Source organism: Cercospora beticola, chromosome 4 (assembly GCF_033473495.1).
Source record: "Cercospora beticola chromosome 4, complete sequence".
Lineage (NCBI taxonomy): Eukaryota > Fungi > Ascomycota > Dothideomycetes > Mycosphaerellales > Mycosphaerellaceae > Cercospora > Cercospora beticola.
The window spans coordinates 1-17,963 of record NC_088938.1 but is presented as its reverse complement, the minus strand read 5'-3'; the positions used below and the strand labels follow the sequence as shown (position 1 = coordinate 17,963).

At 45.0% G+C, this 17,963-nt stretch overlaps 4 protein-coding genes across 4 annotated transcripts; 1 reads left to right on the top strand and 3 right to left on the bottom strand.

Moving 5' to 3' along the window:
- Window positions 1–299: 299 nt before the first annotated feature.
- RHO25_005648 (uncharacterized protein) lies at window positions 300–3,784 on the bottom strand (the record flags this gene model as incomplete). Its single annotated transcript, XM_065602684.1, has 2 exons — window positions 300–356; window positions 413–3,784. 2 exons carry the CDS (start codon window positions 3,782–3,784, stop codon window positions 300–302), a joined length of 3,429 nt encoding a protein of 1,142 aa, XP_065458756.1.
- A 1,280-nt stretch (window positions 3,785–5,064) lies between these two features.
- RHO25_005647 (uncharacterized protein) lies at window positions 5,065–7,013 on the bottom strand (the record flags this gene model as incomplete). Its single annotated transcript, XM_023596533.2, has 4 exons — window positions 5,065–5,154; window positions 5,216–6,370; window positions 6,433–6,533; window positions 6,593–7,013. The coding sequence occupies 4 exons, from the start codon at window positions 7,011–7,013 to the stop codon at window positions 5,065–5,067; spliced, it is 1,767 nt and encodes a 588-aa protein (XP_023452149.2).
- Window positions 7,014–7,846: 833 nt separating this feature from the next.
- On the bottom strand, window positions 7,847–10,119 carry RHO25_005646 (uncharacterized protein; the record flags this gene model as incomplete). Its single annotated transcript, XM_023596532.1, has 3 exons — window positions 7,847–9,043; window positions 9,106–9,669; window positions 9,721–10,119. The coding sequence occupies 3 exons, from the start codon at window positions 10,117–10,119 to the stop codon at window positions 7,847–7,849; spliced, it is 2,160 nt and encodes a 719-aa protein (XP_023452170.1).
- Window positions 10,120–10,496: 377 nt separating this feature from the next.
- Window positions 10,497–12,125, top strand: RHO25_005645 (uncharacterized protein; the record flags this gene model as incomplete). Its single annotated transcript, XM_023596531.2, has 2 exons — window positions 10,497–11,117; window positions 11,169–12,125. 2 exons carry the CDS (start codon window positions 10,497–10,499, stop codon window positions 12,123–12,125), a joined length of 1,578 nt encoding a protein of 525 aa, XP_023452971.2.
- Between the last annotated feature and the right edge of the window lie 5,838 nt (window positions 12,126–17,963).

Here is a 17,963-nt window from a genome sequence, read left to right as displayed (position 1 = left end):
GACATGGTGGAAGGACTTATGAATTCATGTATCGAATGAATTGACGATAGTCCATGGCAATTTGCAATTCGCGAACAATTTTTAAATGTGCCCTCCTGCTGTCCTCGGAATCCAAGATTCCCGCCTCTCAGCCCTCAACCACCTGAACCGCAACTTTGCCTCGACAGATCAGTAAATGCTTTTTCAGATAGTCCTTTCGATGCGGCCAATTGCACCGTGGACAAGGTGCATACATTTGGGAATTCTTGCTGTGTGCCGCTTGATGGCGATCGCACAGATCTTTGCGACGAAAGCTTCGGTCACACTGTGTGCAGGAGAATTCCTGCCTGGATGTAGGAGCCGTGTGCTTCGTACGTCTGTGCCGACTCAGAGCTGATGCATTGCAGAATTGCGTTTGACATTTTATGCACACGTATTGTGAGCTCAATCCAACCAGCTCGATGATATTTTTGTGAGAGGGCATAGCTCTGGGCTGTGGAGATATGTTGGACGTCCAAGATGTCGAAGGGTCCTGACGAGAGTCTGAGGAGGCGTAGCAGACATTGGGCGACTCGAAACCCGGATGCACGTCACTCGAGCCTGCCTCCCAAAGTCGTACTGCCGGGCCACCTGGTATTTCAGTTGGCGTTTTTTGGTTGAGTTGTGTCGTTTTCTCTTGTTGTACACGGCGAAATATAGCGCACAAGAACCTTAAGGCTTCTGATTGCTTGCCGCTAGACATCGTAATGTCTTCAGGCATTCCGAAATGGCTTGCGTTCTGCACAGTTGCCTTGTGGATGCTTGGGACAGTCGAACGGTAGCCTATATCGAGAGGCCGATTGTGTCGTTGCAGCATCATGCACTCGATTCCTTCAACGACTGCGCCATGCCCATTAGCTTGCGCCAATCTCTGTGCATTCCGAAGCTCGTCATCAGGTATCTCGGCTCGAGACGCAAGGTATTTGATCATGTCGAATCTTCCCCAGTCAGCTGCCGACGCAAACGCCGTCTGTCCGCCGATCACAGCACCGGGAGCACAAATATCAGCGCCACGCTCAATCAGTAATTCAGCAAGGCCGATGTATCCGAGCTTAGCAGCGAGCTGAAGCGCGGTAGTTCCATGTCGCACTGCTGCAGCCGCGTTGACGTCGGCCCCATGCAATAACAGCATCTCAACGAGCGTCAAAGAACCGGATTCGGCAGCCTGCTGTAGCGGGGTCTTTCGGCAGCCTCTTGATGCAGACATATTGGCATCCGCTCCAAAGTCAATCAACAATTGGACGATGTCCTCCTTGCCAATACGGATAGCTTCCAATAGGGCCGAAGTAACGATTCGTTCACCTGTATCCTTCGAGGGACCATGGCGGTCACGTTGACTCCTGGTGCTTGCTTCCAATTCATGCTGCGAACACAAAGTGTTGGGATTAGCGCCCGCTCCTAGCACTGCCTGAGAGAGTTCGAACGCTGCGCTTCCGTTGAATTCGATGGCGGCCAGTAGCGGACGGATAAGCCAGTCCAGTTGGATCCCAGAAGGTGACATCCGGGCATTATCACGTTGCAGAAAAGGCCTCAGTAGATCAGATTTTCCATACCGTACCAGAGATTCCAGTATTTCAACTCGTTGGCCTTGGTCGTAATGTAGGTCATCTTTCACGGCGCGACTGTACAAGACACTGATCACACGTTCGTTGCCTAAAGTTACGGCATCCTCGAGTGCTTTCACATCTATAGGAAACGTGTTATGCGCGAGTATCAGCTCGACCAAGTCCACATCTTGGGCCATCACGGCGCCGCGCAGGGCATGCGAGCCAATCAAAGCACCCATGCCAAGCAACTCTCTTGCGAGTTGCATATGTCCCTCCTCTACTGCAACATCAAAAGCTCCGCTGGAACTGTAGCCAGCTGCAACCAACATCTTCGTCAAAGAAGAATTCCCAGCTTGAATTGCATATTGTACAGCAGTCATCTGGTAGAAGTCCAACCCATCTGAAGCGCCGTGATCGATCAAGGCCCCGATCGATGCAAGATCCTCTGATTGGATCGCCATTCCCAGTGCGCTCCGAGTGAAGAATGTGCTGTCGTCGAATGTTACACGGGTGTTGCTGGCACAGGCATTTGCTTCGAGAAGGTGTCTTACCACTCTCGTTCGTTTCTGGTGACACGCCTCCAGTAAGGCGATATTGGTAATTTGCTGGCGCTGGGCGGCGTTGATGTGCACAGGCTTTTCCGAATCGAGAAGAATGCGCACTCTTTCGAGATCCCCTATCGCAGCTGCAGCTCTCACCATGGCTCGGTAGCTCTCGAAATCGAGATCGCCAACTGCGAGGGATGGAAAGGACATGAGTAGAGTCGTGTTCTGGAGGTAGATAGCTTCTGCAAGAGGAGTCGAACTCAGTAGCGATGAGTATCCATACGACTTGGCGCATGAGGGGCGCATCAAGTATTGTGCTACCTCGACTTGGTTGGCAGCTATTGCTACGCTGAGTGTCTCTGAGCTGCAGACTGCACCAAGGTCAAGAAGCCGGCAGACAAGTTCCAGGTGTCCACGAGCAGCGCAGATATCCAGAATGAATTGAGGCCTAGTGCGGGTGGTGAGAGGCCGTTGTGATCCAAGAGGAAACTGGAGCGGAGATCTCCAGGCAAGCTTTGGCGGACAGAATTGGAACCGAGGTGGCATACCACCTGGAGGCTGATCGCAGTGACCAAAATTGCATGCCCAACTACACATGTAATCGATGAGACGGTGCAGTACAGCCTGCTCCAGATTATCGAAAGCAACATGAAAGAATCCGCTGTCCATCCAGCTGCGCTGGTTGGCCGAGTTGATGAGCCGGCTGACCAGAAGATCCACAGTGCTGTCATGGTCGGGTAAAGCCATCTGGTGCAACAGATATTCGCACGGCCAGCCATCCTTCACAGGTTGAATCCGGGCACCACATTCAATGAGGTGACTGATCAAATCAGGGTTGTAACCAGGGGGGCTCCACCCTTCGTCATTGAGAAGTCTTGGACATAGTGCGCATTCCAGACTGCCGCGAACCCGTGCTTCAGCCGCGATCGAGCGTCCTTTCATCGATGCATTCTCCCCAATGACGCGCACTTTATTGCTGCACAAGCGTGTGCGATAACCATCCAGATCAGCTCCGTTGTCGACAAGTAGTTCCACGAGTGCAAGGTTCTGACAATGGGCCGCGAACTCCAACGCCGTAAAAGGAACACCACTGCTTTCCTCGATAACCACCACGTCGTTGATTTTGAGACTGCACTCCGGCGACGAGAGAATCTGCCTGACGACTCCGACGTCGCCAGTCCCTACCGCCGCTTTGAAGAGGGTCTCCGCTATTGGCCGCATCGAAATATCATTGCTGAACAGCGTCGGACCAAGGTATGTGTTTTCGTAGGCTCGAAAGAGGTTCGCTGATAAGCTTTCAAAATACTGCAAGATTGATACATTCGCCGACGCTCGCCCTTGTTGGTCATCCATGCCCGCTAGGTTGTTGGAAGCCGCATAGGTGAGTAGCTTAAGGCGGGTCGTACTGCATTGTGCCGTCACCATAGGACCGGTTGTAGCAGGGACTTCTGCGCTAGGCAGCACTGCCCGTAGTCGCGACATTTCTGCTTGACACGAGCCGTCGATCGACTGTAAGCTGGCGAACACACTGTCGGGTGGTACCAGAGTCTTGAACAAGTCGCATAAATGCGTGAATGGCAAGCAGTCTTTCGTCTGCGGCGCTGCTGGAGACCGAGAGTTGTAGATACCGCCTCCTGCATCGCCACGCTCTCGCGGAAAGAGTTGCGGCTCCATACCCAGACGGCAAGGGCGTCCGCTGCTCTAGATGGAATTCCGACGCAGCAATATGAGGTCGAGAAGACACCATCAAATTGAAGAAGGATCCGATGCCTTGGAAAGATTGTATTCTGGTCGCCGAACAGCACAGTGCTTATCATGATTGGGGGCGCATGGTAGAAGGTTGGCGGTGCCGCCTAGCTTGGACCGTTGTACGCATGAGCCCAGCGCGAAACGGCGTACCATTGGACTGGAAGGCGTGGCCGAGTGCCGAGGCCAGCAGTGCCCCAGTGCCCTGTGTCGCAGTAAGCATTGTCGGATGGATCACAATGCAGATCGAAGAGGCAGCTGCCGGCTTTTGAAGACTACCACGTCGTATGCCGCCATCCAGGCAGCTCATCGGAGCAGATTCCGAAGCTTTTTCAAGGGCTGTGCAGTGTCAACGAAGTGGACGGCCAGGAGGGGCCCCTCGGTCATCGTTGCAGGCAACCACAAATGCCGGACGCAGGTAGCGTGAACGTCTTGGGCGGAGATATAATCGACCCATGATTCGTCAACGCGCCCAGGCAGGATCGGTTGCAGGTAGTTTTGAGTTTGTTGCGAGACTGCTAAGCCTACCAACGCAGTCAATGATGAGAAGCGCCCTCACTTGCGGCATTTGCCCTGCCGGTGTCACGCGGTGACGTGGCGGGCGGCCTCCCAGTGCCATGCTTTGATTCGCCCATGGCATCCCAGCTCCAAGCTTCGAGCTGCGCAGAGCCGTCGGTCTGCAAGAATGGCCACGTGGTGATGACCACGTCTCTGTCCGTTGCCTGAGAAGCGTGCTGCATAAGGAGGAGGAGGAGGGAGACGTGAAGTCGGTGAAGTTCGGCCGTTGCCATGCAGAGAGTGGCGCCAGAGCCGGCGAAATCATGATCCGGCTTCCCTTCATCGTTCTTTGCCGCTGGCTAACCGGCGAGCACTTTGCTAGTAATAGCGCATTACCTCTCACGAAATCTGGCTGGAGATTATGCCGCCCTCGATCCTCAGTTGGGACCAGCAGCCCCAGCTGTCGACAATTCCCAAAATGCCGATACGCGTCCATGCTGTGACAGACTCGCCGCGATCTTCTCAACCAAAACCGACGGCGATGACCAGATGAAGAAGTCCACATTACGACTTGGAACGCTCAATCGGAGATGATGCGATCGCCTACATCCACTGAGTCACGGTTGAGCTTGAGCAAAGGCATCATGTCGCAAGTCAAGTGAAAAGTCTGATTGAGTTGTTGGGACTTCAGGGCGGAGCTACACCTGCTCTCACTCTAACTGGATTTTCCTCGCAGCATCTAGTCCAGTACAGTTTACCACCTCGAAGTGTAGAGCATTTGGCACTTCTACAAAAATATCCTAGACACAGAGCATACACGTGTTAGCCCTTCACGAGGATACGCACGAGTGAAAGACTTACCTCAGTAGCATTGAGGTTGAATCCCAGGCGCAGGAGAGCCTTATACGACACCATCGGACGCGTAAAGTAGGCATGCATTCGAGAAGCTGCCTCGAATTCCATATTTGATGCGAAGAAGTCGTCGAGCTGATCCCGTACTAACGTCCATGCGGTGGTTGGATCTAGCTTAAGTTGGCCGATCATTGACTGCAGCTGCTCATTGAACACGGTATGCTGCAGCTGGTCCCAAGCTTCTTCTTCTCTGTCAGCAGGTATCCAGCACCCAGGCTTCATGGTGTCCAGATAGTGACCACGGCGGTTCAACGTAGGCATGTGAATTTTGCAGCTGCCGAAGTCGCGAAAGCAAAATCCAACGATGGCGCGGGTTGCGATGTCAACACGAATGAGGCTGTTTTGACCGTGAGCTTCAAGGCCAATGCCGGATCGCAAGGCTGGAATGAGGACTGCATGGAGGAGTTTGGAAGAGAATTGTTTGAACCAGGCGAGCTTCGAGTCTGGCGTTTTCAGATCGAACACCAGGGCTGCGATACATTCGGACTGGTGAGCTGGGACCTGACGTAATGCGGATACGACAATGAGAGTTTGACCGAGAGCTTTTGCGCGTGGCTCGAGATTCTGGCGGAGCATACAGGACAAATGACGCGCAGCCTTGGCATCCTTCTGTGATCCTGTCACTCCGGCGACCTCTTGACAGATCCATGTGTCGTCTGCTACAGCGTCTGCAATGACATTCGATAGTTCCTGGCTCATCCCCACCGTATGAGGGGTGATAGTCCGCAGATTGGATCCAATGGTGTAGGAAAGGGCAAATTTGATGTGGTAGTCCAAACCGAAATGATCCGGCATCTGGACTGTGCGAAGTGAGGTTTGTGCTGACGCGAAGAATGCGTCGCTTCGAAGCACGCGGGCTGTCGGGAAGAAGCCTTGAATGGCAGGTAGCTGTCTGCTGAGGCACGGAATGGTGAGCTCGTTTTGTTGAGTCGGAGGCAGCTGTAGTTCACACAATAGCTTGTTGAGGATAGAGCATAGAGGTCCAGTGATTTTAGTCTTGGAGCGATCGATGGCTATCAGTGAGATGCCCGGGTGAAGGAGGCTTGTTGCTTCCGAAGGTTCCAAGTACTCGGCACCGTGGTGCGCCAATATCGAACGGCCTATCTGTAGTCCAGTCGTGAAGTAAGCGTCGAGCCACGGATCTGGACTCTTAATCCCACACGCACCGGATTGACGGGGTGGCCAACGACCACTGCTTGCTCCCATGCGATTGTCGGCGATTCGATGGTTGGAATGAGTCTGCTCTCGCCCCATTGTAACCATGTCACTGGTAAACAGATGTCAGCGCAAGTTCCGCCTCATGACGAGTACGCAGGGCGAACATACCCATGTCGCTGAATGCAGAGTCAAGCTGTTTCACAATCACCTCCCAATCTCCTTCTATCTCTGCAGCACCTAACAAAGACATCTCACGGGCCCTGATCGCGATTTGTCGAGGATGATGTGCCTTGCACCATCCCGAAGATTCATCGCGAATCCAGACGGGGAACACGAAGTCGGCGGGGTACCAGAGTCTGGCACCTGAACCATGTGATCTTGATGTTCCCACCCAAAGCTCTTGTTGTTCATGGCCAGCGATACCGTACACGCGAATTCCGGAGGCACCATGCGATAATTCCAATATAGGACATTTGCACGGTGACGCTTTCAGGAAGCCTTCATTGATAAGGGAAGCTATCAAGCGTGAGCTGACTTCATAAGCGGCTCGAACCTTGGTTGGCAGATCTTGTGCCTGCTGGAAGGACATATTGTCCGAGTCAAGAAAGCTGGAATGTGGCATTATAGAATCGCTAGGGCGATGTGATTGAGGAATGAGATAAGATAAGATGGCGATGCTATGCCCCATCGATGACATGCGGCAATTTATGTTGGTAGCTATGGCTGTGGCGTGTGGTATCGCCACGACAAAGTCCATCTGCCCCACGAATTCCCTGCTGGCATTCGAAAAGTACCGCAAAACTCTCTCAGAGCCCATGTATGTCTGGTAGCTTAATGGCGGGACATGATGAGCTGGACGGTGGTATGAGGGATCGTTGTGATCATGTTGTCATCATTTAGCCTGCATCAGACATGGTCGATGTCTTACAAGACTACAAGGTAAGCATGCCAAGGGCGATTCTTCGCTCTCTTGAGCTCGGCCAATTCGCGGTGAAGGCGAGACATGTCTGGTAGTGTGACATGGGACCATGGCCACATTGCTAGAGCCTTGGCACAGATGTAAGTTTGCCCTGTTTTGACCCTAACCAGGCCACGGACGCCAAGCACTATCCAAGGATGGGTCGACTGGCTCACATCAGGACATTGAAACTCTATTTGAAGCGACAAAGGCCGACGAGAGCTCGACCGGCCCGGTACGAAGTCGAAATGCAACATCACCTGTGCGTTTTCAAAGAGCAGACAGTGGAAGAGAAGTTCAGGGCACTCCTGGAATGATATCGCTGTCTCGAAATGTCGCTGCAGCTGAGCATATCATCTTGGCTCTTGCAAAATCAAGGTCTCTCAGCGCGACTGGACTAAAGAGAAGTCACTATCAAAGTCTCCTGTATGGCTGATGTCCGACGACCGTGCTAATGCATCTGATCACCATCCATGTTCATGTGCAACAAACTCTGTCGGTGGCCCACCCCCTGCACTTTTTGAAGCTTTGGTAGCAGCTCTACATCTCATTGCTAAAGAAGGCGGTCCACAACAGAAGATGCTGAGAGACGAGAAATTGACACTGGCCTTCTCGCACTCGGTTTTGATCAAAGTGTCGAGGTCTGGCCGACCAGAATACGTCTTGTATAAGGTCTGGGTGTTTTGCGGCTGATCGTCTGCTTCACGACTCGCTCGCTCTGTGTTCCGCCCTTGCCCACTGTCTGAAGCTGGTGAGGAGGTCACGTAAACACTGATCTCTACACCCCTCGTCTGCTTCTCATTCATAAGCAAGCTGGCCAGCTCATGCTCGCGAACGTCGTTGAAGGTCCCCATGGAACGGACTACCCAGACCAGATGGACTCCGAGGTAATTTTCGTGAGAGATGTATTGATAGAGCCGAGGGATACAAGAGCTGATCCCAGAGCCCCCTGCTACCAGAAGAAGCATGGAACCAGATGGGGCCAATGCGAGAGTAGCAACAGGGTAAGGACCTTCCAGCAAAAGACGAACGTTCCTGCCTTGATGTTCAACCCTCTGCGGAGATATCGCAGACGAGGAGGCGGGACTTGAAGCTAGATTCTTCAATCTACTTGTAAAGCCCCTGCGAGGGCTGATTAGAAAACAGTACCCCATACTCGATTCCTTGCTCCTGTGTGCGTTGGTCTCAATCGCCGCGCCTTTCGAGAACTCTAGTCGACTGTTTGGAGCCGAAGTACTCAGAGGCCAAGAACAGAGCGTAAAGGGATGGCTTTCCCATCCTTTCCACCGAAGTGGCTCGCGTATGAAATAGTACTGTCCGAGCCCTGGTGCATGATGCGAATTCTTGAAGTGCTCTGTGACATCTAGCCTCAGCATGTCTGAGCCTTCTGGAAGGGTAAGCTTGGCATAAGTATTGATCTGAGCATATCCGTTCCGCGTGATTCTGACGAGCCGGAGCAGACGTTCCGCGATCCATACGGCCACGGCAATCCAGACGAACAGGTGATAGGTATTTCTTTCGAGGAGCTCGTTGTGATGATAGTAGACGCCGGCCAAGCCTACAGCGGCGCAGGCCGTATGCATGATAAGGAACAAGTCGTAGTAGCGGGCCAGAAGTATGGGAATGGATGTAGCGGCGAGGACACAAATCGCGAGAAGCGCCTATGATGCCCGTTGTCAGTCTGATTCCCGTCACGAGGCTCGTGTGAGGTTGATCTACTCACTATCACTCCCCAACGCCAGTAGCTCTCATTCCAGGTCACGTAATATGTCTTTTTGTAGGAATTCGTGATTGAGTAGCCTATCCCGTGTGCAATGGCCAGCAGAGCTGTAATGCGTGCGGTCCAACGATGAAACTGACTGAAAACCGGGTAAGACCATCCAGATACCCATAGAAGGGGATTATTTCGAGCAGCAAACAACCAAATGAGCGGAATATTAGCGGCAGTCAAAATTCCCAGCCGATTGGAGATATACTTCCCCAACTCGATCCTTTCGCTGGCGTAGTAGATATTACCCCGATAGGTTTTGTATGCGGGGAAACAGGCGATGATGCAAAGCGTTGTGTAGGCTATTATGATAGTGGTCACGACTTTTCCAGGCGGGCTGAACGCGGGAGAGGGGACGCTTGGAACACGTTGTAGAGCTGGCCAACTGCTGGGAAAAAGTCTTGCAGGCCTTGCTCGAATAATTCGCTGCAAGATGCCTATTAGCATGACTACGCCCCAAAAGCCGTATAAGCCGAAGGCAAAATTCCAAGAGGCTGCCGTCGCAGCATATCGTGTGACCTATAAAATTGTCAATAACTCGAGTTGCTGGTAGCGGAAGAGGTGTCCCACTGTCGATCCCAGTGCAGTCTGGTAGTACTCCTCGCTAGGTATGACAATCTGTGTGTACCGGGTCCCTTTGGCCTCTTGAGCATTAATCACAGTCAAATTATTGGTGCTGGCCAGCTGGTATGGGCTCAAAAATGAGCGCTTCTCTTGAGTACATGTCCAGTTCAGATAGTCCAAGCCCCGGTTAATATCGTCCAGCTCACAATAATGGTCGACGCAATGGAAGACTGATTGAACTGCGAGCACTCCAGAGCAGACTGGGTTTTCGGCTGGTTTCTGTTCGAATTTGATCCGGCCGATGATAGCTGAGCATGCTATTGCACAGTACTGAGAATCCTCGGGTTTCGGTATCAGATGTGCTCTCACTATACAGTTTATGAGAAGGCAGAACAGTAGTAGCATGCTCCGAGCCGGAGCACTTGTAAGTAGCACGACGGATATGCTCGATGACCAGAAAGTTGCTTCGGATGGGACGTCGACTGTGAGAACGATAGTATCGGCTGCCTGAAGGCGCCAGAAGTTCTTCCGCCCACATCGATCGCCAATAGTCGAGATAGGGCTGATAACATGGGGCCATGTCGCGGCATATGCCGATGAAAGCGTGCCATCAGATTATTGATTGATGATCTGATAATCGGGATGTCGAATTGTCCAGGTCCCCTGGCCCTTGGCTAGCCTTGCATGATCTGCGTGGACCCTGTGAGACATTGGCGGTGCATTGAGCTCCGTCCAGGAACACGAACTTATTGGGGCCGGTCTCGGAGCGGGCACTACCTCGTATGAACAATTCTGACGACTTTGGAATCAATTCTCAAGACGACCTCCCGTGGCGGCATTGTCGTGTACATTCTCTTGGTGCTCGAGGATCTGGTATCGTCCAGTTCTGCAATTATCACTTTCGCTTTCCACAGACCAATCAAAAGGACAAGGCTGAGATCGACGAAATGACTGAAAAACAACCCTCCAGAGCGAAACCATCATCGTCTGTAGATGAGGCTGAATCTCCTGCTCACAACGATCCGAACGAAGAGTCTCGCCCAGCTCGCGATTGGTCCCACGGGAAGAAACTACGCACGACCTTCCTCGTTGGTTGCCTCCGGTTCGTCTCGTCTCTTGCGGCATCGTCACCTTCATTTGCGCTACCAATCATAGCGAGCGAGTTTGGGACAGTGGGAAACCGTCAGCTGACAGCACTACCTCTGTCGGCATTCTTACTCGGATATATTTTCGGCCCACTTCTGATTGCGCCACTGTCATCGACATTTGGGCGAGTTCGCGTATTGCAGTGTAGTTGCCTCGTTTTCGTCATCTTCAACACGGCTGCTGGGGTTGCAAATACCAACTGGAGCTTGAGCGTGTTCAGATTCCTCAGTGGTTTTGGAGGCAGTGGGCCTGTTACGGTATGTTGGTGGAGCCGGAACCAAGACCAGAGGTACTGACTGCAAACTCAGCTTGGTATCGGCATCTTGACCGATTGCTGGACAGCAGACGAACGGACGAGGATGATTCCCGTATACACATTGCCGGTCCAGCTAGGTCCAGCTGTAGCACCCATCGTTGGAGCCTTCATCACCAAGCACTTGACATGGCGGTGGTCATTTTTCTGCATTTCGATTGCAAGTACCATCGTGCAGGTTGTCGGAGTCATATTTCTCCGAGAGACACATGTTCCGCTGATGAGTAGCGATACCAGCGGTGCAGAGAAGAAAATCCTTCTCGCAGCCGTGAACGAAGCTTTTCAAAGACCGATGCGAATCTTTACTTTGCACGCAACAACGCAATTGCTGGCACTGTACGCGGCTGTGACGTATGCAATTGTGTACATGTCTTTTGTCTCTTTTGAGGATGTTTGGGGACATGGATATGGTCAGCGGTCTGACCTGGCCAGCCTGAATTTCATAGCGATTGCTGTGGGCGAGATCGGTGGTTCGCTCGGAGTTCGGCCGTTCAATGTATGGTTGTATCGCAAGTTGACGATGCAATCGGATCGTGTAGATCTTGCTCGACCAGAGTACAGGACGCCTGCTCTCGTGTTTGGTGCACTCTTATTACCGGCCGGATTATTATTGTTTGGATGGTCTGCTCAGTCGCGATTATTCCCAGTCGTACCTGATCTTGGTGTGGCTCTGTACGCAGCGGGAGAGGTCATTGTATTGCAATTCACGAGCTTGTACATTGCTGATGTATACGAGCAGCGAGCTACAGACGCCATGGCGGGTGTCTACATCCTGCGATGTCTGGTAGGATTTGGGCTCTCGATAGTCACACCGAGCATGTTTCACCGTCTTGGCTACGGCTTTGGGAATACATTGCTCGCAGGAATTGCGGTAGTGATTGGATGGCCGTTGCCATGGATGATATGGGCATATGGAGCAAAACTTAGACAACGAGACCAAATCCACACCTGATTATCGCGGCGTAAAACGATAAGGATTGCGTTTGAACAGAGACCCTGCCGGGCTACTGGGTGGTGACCAGACACACTGCTCCTGTTCAGTGGTGAGCGCCTATTTGTAGACACTGGTTAATGAAGAGCGTATGCGAGGGACACATGGCGCATCTGGCATTGTGAAAGCTATGCACGGCTGGGTGTTGTTACCATTTTCGCGTTTCCGAACGACTTTGACCTTCAAAACTACTTCTCGCACATAACTATGCACAGTGTCCAGATCTCAACGCCTTTGGTGGTATAATTGGCAATCGGAAGCTGATTTGAGAGCTTGCAGAGACCTGAGCACTACGGCACGATCTATGGTGCGGGCGTCGCCTTTCATGTGCTTCGCAGTCACGGCCAAACTGGTGCCAATGCGAGGTGTGGTTACACGACCTCTGGAGCTTTCGAGCGTCAACCCTTCTGGCCAATCTGCAAAACTGATCAGCGCCTCTCCTTGGCAATGACACCCTTCCTCTCGGTGCTCTGCAAATTTTCATCCTTGTTCACAGTCGCAGCTGATGCGGCGGACCTCATGACTATCTGAGTAAAGGTCAGAGATTACCTATCGCACAAAATTAGCATCCCGGAACACCAGTCGCCCAAACACAGCCTCATTCGCCGGGCAATAATGATCCGCAAACATGGATATATGAGGAGAAGGAAAGGTGGCGATGCATGAGGCTTGACAAGCCACAATGTTCAGCTATGCTGTCACAAACAAGATCTATCCAATGAAGTCTTGTGCAGGAGTCGCACCTGCAGCGCGGTTGTACGTGACTGCAGTTACAGTAACGACTCCAGCCTTTGTACAAATCGAGGCTATGGGCCACTGTTCGACTGGGCCATATATAATTGATTTCGTCGCCCCGTCACGTATCGTGACCTACTGCTTACCGCTGTCAGCGAACATGTCGGCCTCGACTCGGGATGAAGCTCCCCAGCGCTCTGTCGCGACCACGTCTGATCCATCAGTGTACCTTGGTGCTACAACGGTCTCCCAGCCAGCTCCGGAGTCACACTCAACCGCGCACAGCAGATCGAGCAGCTCAGACCGCGAAACGGAACTCCTGGCAGAAGAAGATGCGGCCACTTTGCCAATACGCGAACATGAATCCATCCAACACGCTCCGGACGAGCCTAGTGAAGCGACGATGTTGCGACCTAAGTGCAGACTTGATTATTAAATCGGCATTTCGGGCCGGAGCTATAAGAGCAATCTCGTAGAAGCAAGCCTTTTACTTCTTACGGGTCTTCTACCTATCTACTTCCTATACTTCGCTAACCTAGCGTATCGGTAGGATAGTTAGCCTCTAGAAGGCAATAAATAAGCAAAGTAGTTACTTAATACTACTATATTTATATATTTTTCCTTATTTTAATAGGAAGCTCTTAACTAATCTTATATAGAGTCCCTCTATATTTCTAATTATATTTACTACTATTATTAGGCAATTAATAATAGCTATTACTTTATAGAGATTAGAAGAATCTATAGCTATAGGACTACTAGAAAGCCTACTAGCTAGTTAGTTATTAGAGTCTACTTTCTTATCTCTTCTTAGACTCTATATAATTACTATCTAGACTCTAGCTATTCTACTTATATAGTATCTATCTTCTCTTAGTAGTTAATCGGCTCTATAAGTAGTCTCTTCTATACTTTTAACGATTTTAACTCTAAGTATATTCTACTATTTAGATAATAATAGTAGTAAGATACTAAGTATATAAGCTAATATAGAAGAATATTAGAGTATTATAGCTAACTTAGTATTTCTAGTAGCGTTATCTAGTTCTAATAATTCTAAAGATAGGTAGTAAAATATATATAGTAACTTCTATATACCGATACTCGAAGTCTAGTTAGACCTAGATAAACCTAGTTAGTACGATACTAGTTAGTAATTATCCTTTACTAATACTATACTTCTCGATATATCGATTATTAGAATACTAGAGAATACCGACTCTACTTTTATAATATAAGTATTATATTTCTATTTCGATTATAATATAACTATTAGTATATATAAATTTCGTAACGAGATATTAGTATATATACTATATATACTTTCTAGCTTATCGTTAAACGCTTCTACTAGATTCTATAATTATATAGAATTTATAGAACTAGTACTTCTATACTATAAATAGTAAAAGAGAATCCTACGAGATCTTATAGCTAATTATTTCTAGAATAATAGTATACTTTATATAATTAGACTCTAATTATATACTATAGATAGCGTTTATACTAGAATAGAAGTCTAGTATAATATAATAATAACTTATTTTAAGAACTAAGTAGCTTATTATAGAAGCTTATATAATTATATAGTTAATATAATTTAAAGGTTACCTAAGCCGCCTTATTCTATTATAGTAACTAGCCTCGATAGTATTAGTATAAATTATACTTATAATAACTTTGTTTTAGCTAATATTACTATAAGCTTTTTCTAGTAGTTTATAAACGCTATTATTCTAGAGAATAACAACTAGTATACTATACTAGAGTAGTTCTTTCTTATACTAGAAATACTATTTATATATAGGAATACCTCGAGACTAATAGATAATATTAGTTCTAAACTTTTCTTATAGAAACTATTATAGCTTATTAATATATACTAGCTTATAAGTACTACTTCTTATATAGTAAGCAGGAATTTTTCTCGGCCTATTTATAAGATAGTAAGCTTAGATATATCTATACTAATTATAAACTCTAAGATCTAATATAGTATTTAAGTAATATTAAGTAATATAGAAAAATTAGAAATAATTCTATACTATTATATAGTTTAGCTCGCTATTCTTATTATTCTATTATCTATACTAATTTATATAGGTCTTAGTACTACTATTCTTAATTACTATAGAAGAGAGCTAATAATAATTAACGACTTTATAAGCTTTTTATATAATAATCTCTATATTAAAATAGAATTTAAGAATTCTTTAGAGAATAGAGTTAATATTACTTAGTAATATTAGAATATAAAAGTTTAGTTTAGAGATATTAAACTAGATAAGTAGACTAGGTATATTATAGTTATAATACTAGAGAAGGACTAGTTTATTAGAAGAATCGAGTATAGTTAATACTATAATTAAAAGAAGTAGTATAAATAACTAAAGTAGTAGTATTTTAGAGAATATATATTCTAGTAATTAGTACTATAATTTATATTACGTCCTTCTATATAGTACTTAGTATTAGCTAACTCTAAGACCTAATTATTACTTACTATACTATTTATATTAGAGTTTTAATTTATAGTATAAGTTCCGACTAGACTTAGCTCTAACTTTATAGTATCTCCTAGAATCTATATTTCTATTTATAAGCTTCTAGTACTTCTCTAGTATTTATATTATATATCTATTTCTATTTATATTTCTTTTTAACTACTACTTCTATTTTTCTAACTCTAAGTCTTCTATATACTATTTCTATTCTAGAGTAGCTCGAGTTACTTCTTTTATTCTACTTTATTTATATTCTAGCTATTCTTATATTTAGTTATAAGTTATTCGAGCTTCTTAGTAAGCTTAGCTTTAATTACTTTATTTATAGTAAGCTTAGCTCTCTTTACTTTAAACTTTTTAATAAGAGTATCCTTAATAGTATTATACTTCTTATAAGTAGCTTCTATAATTTTGCTATATATAATAGCTTTAGTAAGCTAAATCTCTAGCTACTTCTAGAGTATAATATTAGTAATATAAGTAATATAAGTAATATTATTAAAATACTTACTTACTTTTCGAGTAGATCTACTTATTTCTATAGTAGTACTATATACTTATTTCTCTTATATATAAGAACTTTCTTAACTTCTATATCTATTATTACTTTAATCTTTTTAGTTAGAATATTAATTTTATTATTAGTTAGAGATTTAAATTATAGCTCTTAAAAGAATACTTAGTATACTTTACTTATACTAAGTAGTTCGAGTCTACTACCTAGAGCTTATAAGTACTCTATTTTATAGTTATTTATATTAGAAATAAAGTATACTAAGTCTACTAATAATAGAGGTTAGTAAAGTATAGATAGTAGAGAAATAACTAGTAGTTTAGATTATATTATATACTAGCTAGAGATTTTACTAATTTACTTTTATATCTAGATACTTTAGTACCTATTTACTTTCTATTTAGTTTTCTAAGCTACTTAGATATACTATAGCTTATAATAGTATAGTATTATTCTATATAGCTAGTATATTAATATAATATATTTAGTATATAAGCTTTTATTTTTATAAGTACTAGATATTCTATAATTAACTAGTAAGTATATCTAAGTATACTATTAATTAGAAACTCTAATTAAAGAAAAAGCTACTAGAAATAGCTTTCTAGAAATAAGCTAGTTTATAAGACCTATTACTATCTAGCTAGATAGGTTTTTTAAAGTTTCTTTAACTATTACTACTAAGTTTACTACTAGAGTTCTAAAATACTATAAATTATTAAATATAGAGGTCTAATCTATCTAGATATAGTAGAATAAAGCAAAGTAAAACTCTCTAAAGTAAGTAGTTAGAAAAGCTTAGATTACTATCTACTATAAGCTTATAAAGAAATACTTTCTACTAAGAATTTCTAAAGCCTAAAGTACTATTTACTTAAAGTCTAACTATTAGATAGAGAGATATAGTATCTATAGAATCTTAAATTATAATACTTTCTCTAATAGTTTATTTCTTAATAGCTAGTTACTTTTCCTTAGTCTTATTCTCTATTATAGTAAAAGCTTTTACTTTACTTATATTTCTAAAAGCTAAAACTATATTTCTTATAAGTTCTAGATACTAATAGCTTAATAGTAAGTATTTTTTCTTTTAATATAGAGTATACTATTTAGTTTTAAATAACTCGAAGTTATCTATTCTTTTTCTTCTTTATTATTATTTTTATATAGCTTTTATAGTATAAGCTAAAATTTCTAATTCTTTCTCTAGTTTAAGTTATTTAAGTATTTCTACTTTTTTCTTTTCTAAAATAGAAAGAATATTATTAGATAATAAGTATAGTTAGATATCTATAGTATTTCTAATAAATAACTAAAATTTAGATAGACTACTAAGTAGAACTTAGATTCTATTCTTAAGTTTAACTATTTCTACTATTACTAGCTAGGCCTCTTTTATTTTCTTTCTAAGTAATAGTAAGCTTAACTATACTTATAATATACTCTATAAACTTATTATTTAAAAAGTAAAGTACTACTATACTAGTTTTCTTTCTAATACTTTATTATTCTTATATTTCTTTTTTAGCTTTTACTAAATAGCTTTTACTATCTTTTTTTCTAATACTATTTTTTTATTCTCTTTACTAATATAAAGCTAAATCTAGTAGATTGCTTTATAGTTTACTTTATTAGTTATTAGAATAGATATTAAGATCTTAATAGTTAAGTATAAGTTTTCTTTTTTAAGAAATATAGCTATTTTTTTAAACTATTATTCTAAGTTCTTCTTAGAGAGTACTAGATATAGTCTTTTTACTAAAGTACTATTTATTTTATTTTATTTCTATTTTATTTTCTAAAGAGTTAACTTTAAGTATATATATTACTAAGTTCTTCTAACTATAGCTAAGAAATAAATTTATTTAGGGTTAGGGTTAGGGTTAGGGTTAGGGTTAGGGTTAGGGTTAGGGTTAGGGTTAGGGTTAGGGTTAGGGTTAGGGTTAGGGTTAGGGTTAGGGTTAGGGTTAGGGTTAGGGTTAGGGTTAGGGTTAGGGTTAGGGTTAGGGTTAGGGTTAGGGTTAGGGTTAGGGTTAGGGTTAGGGT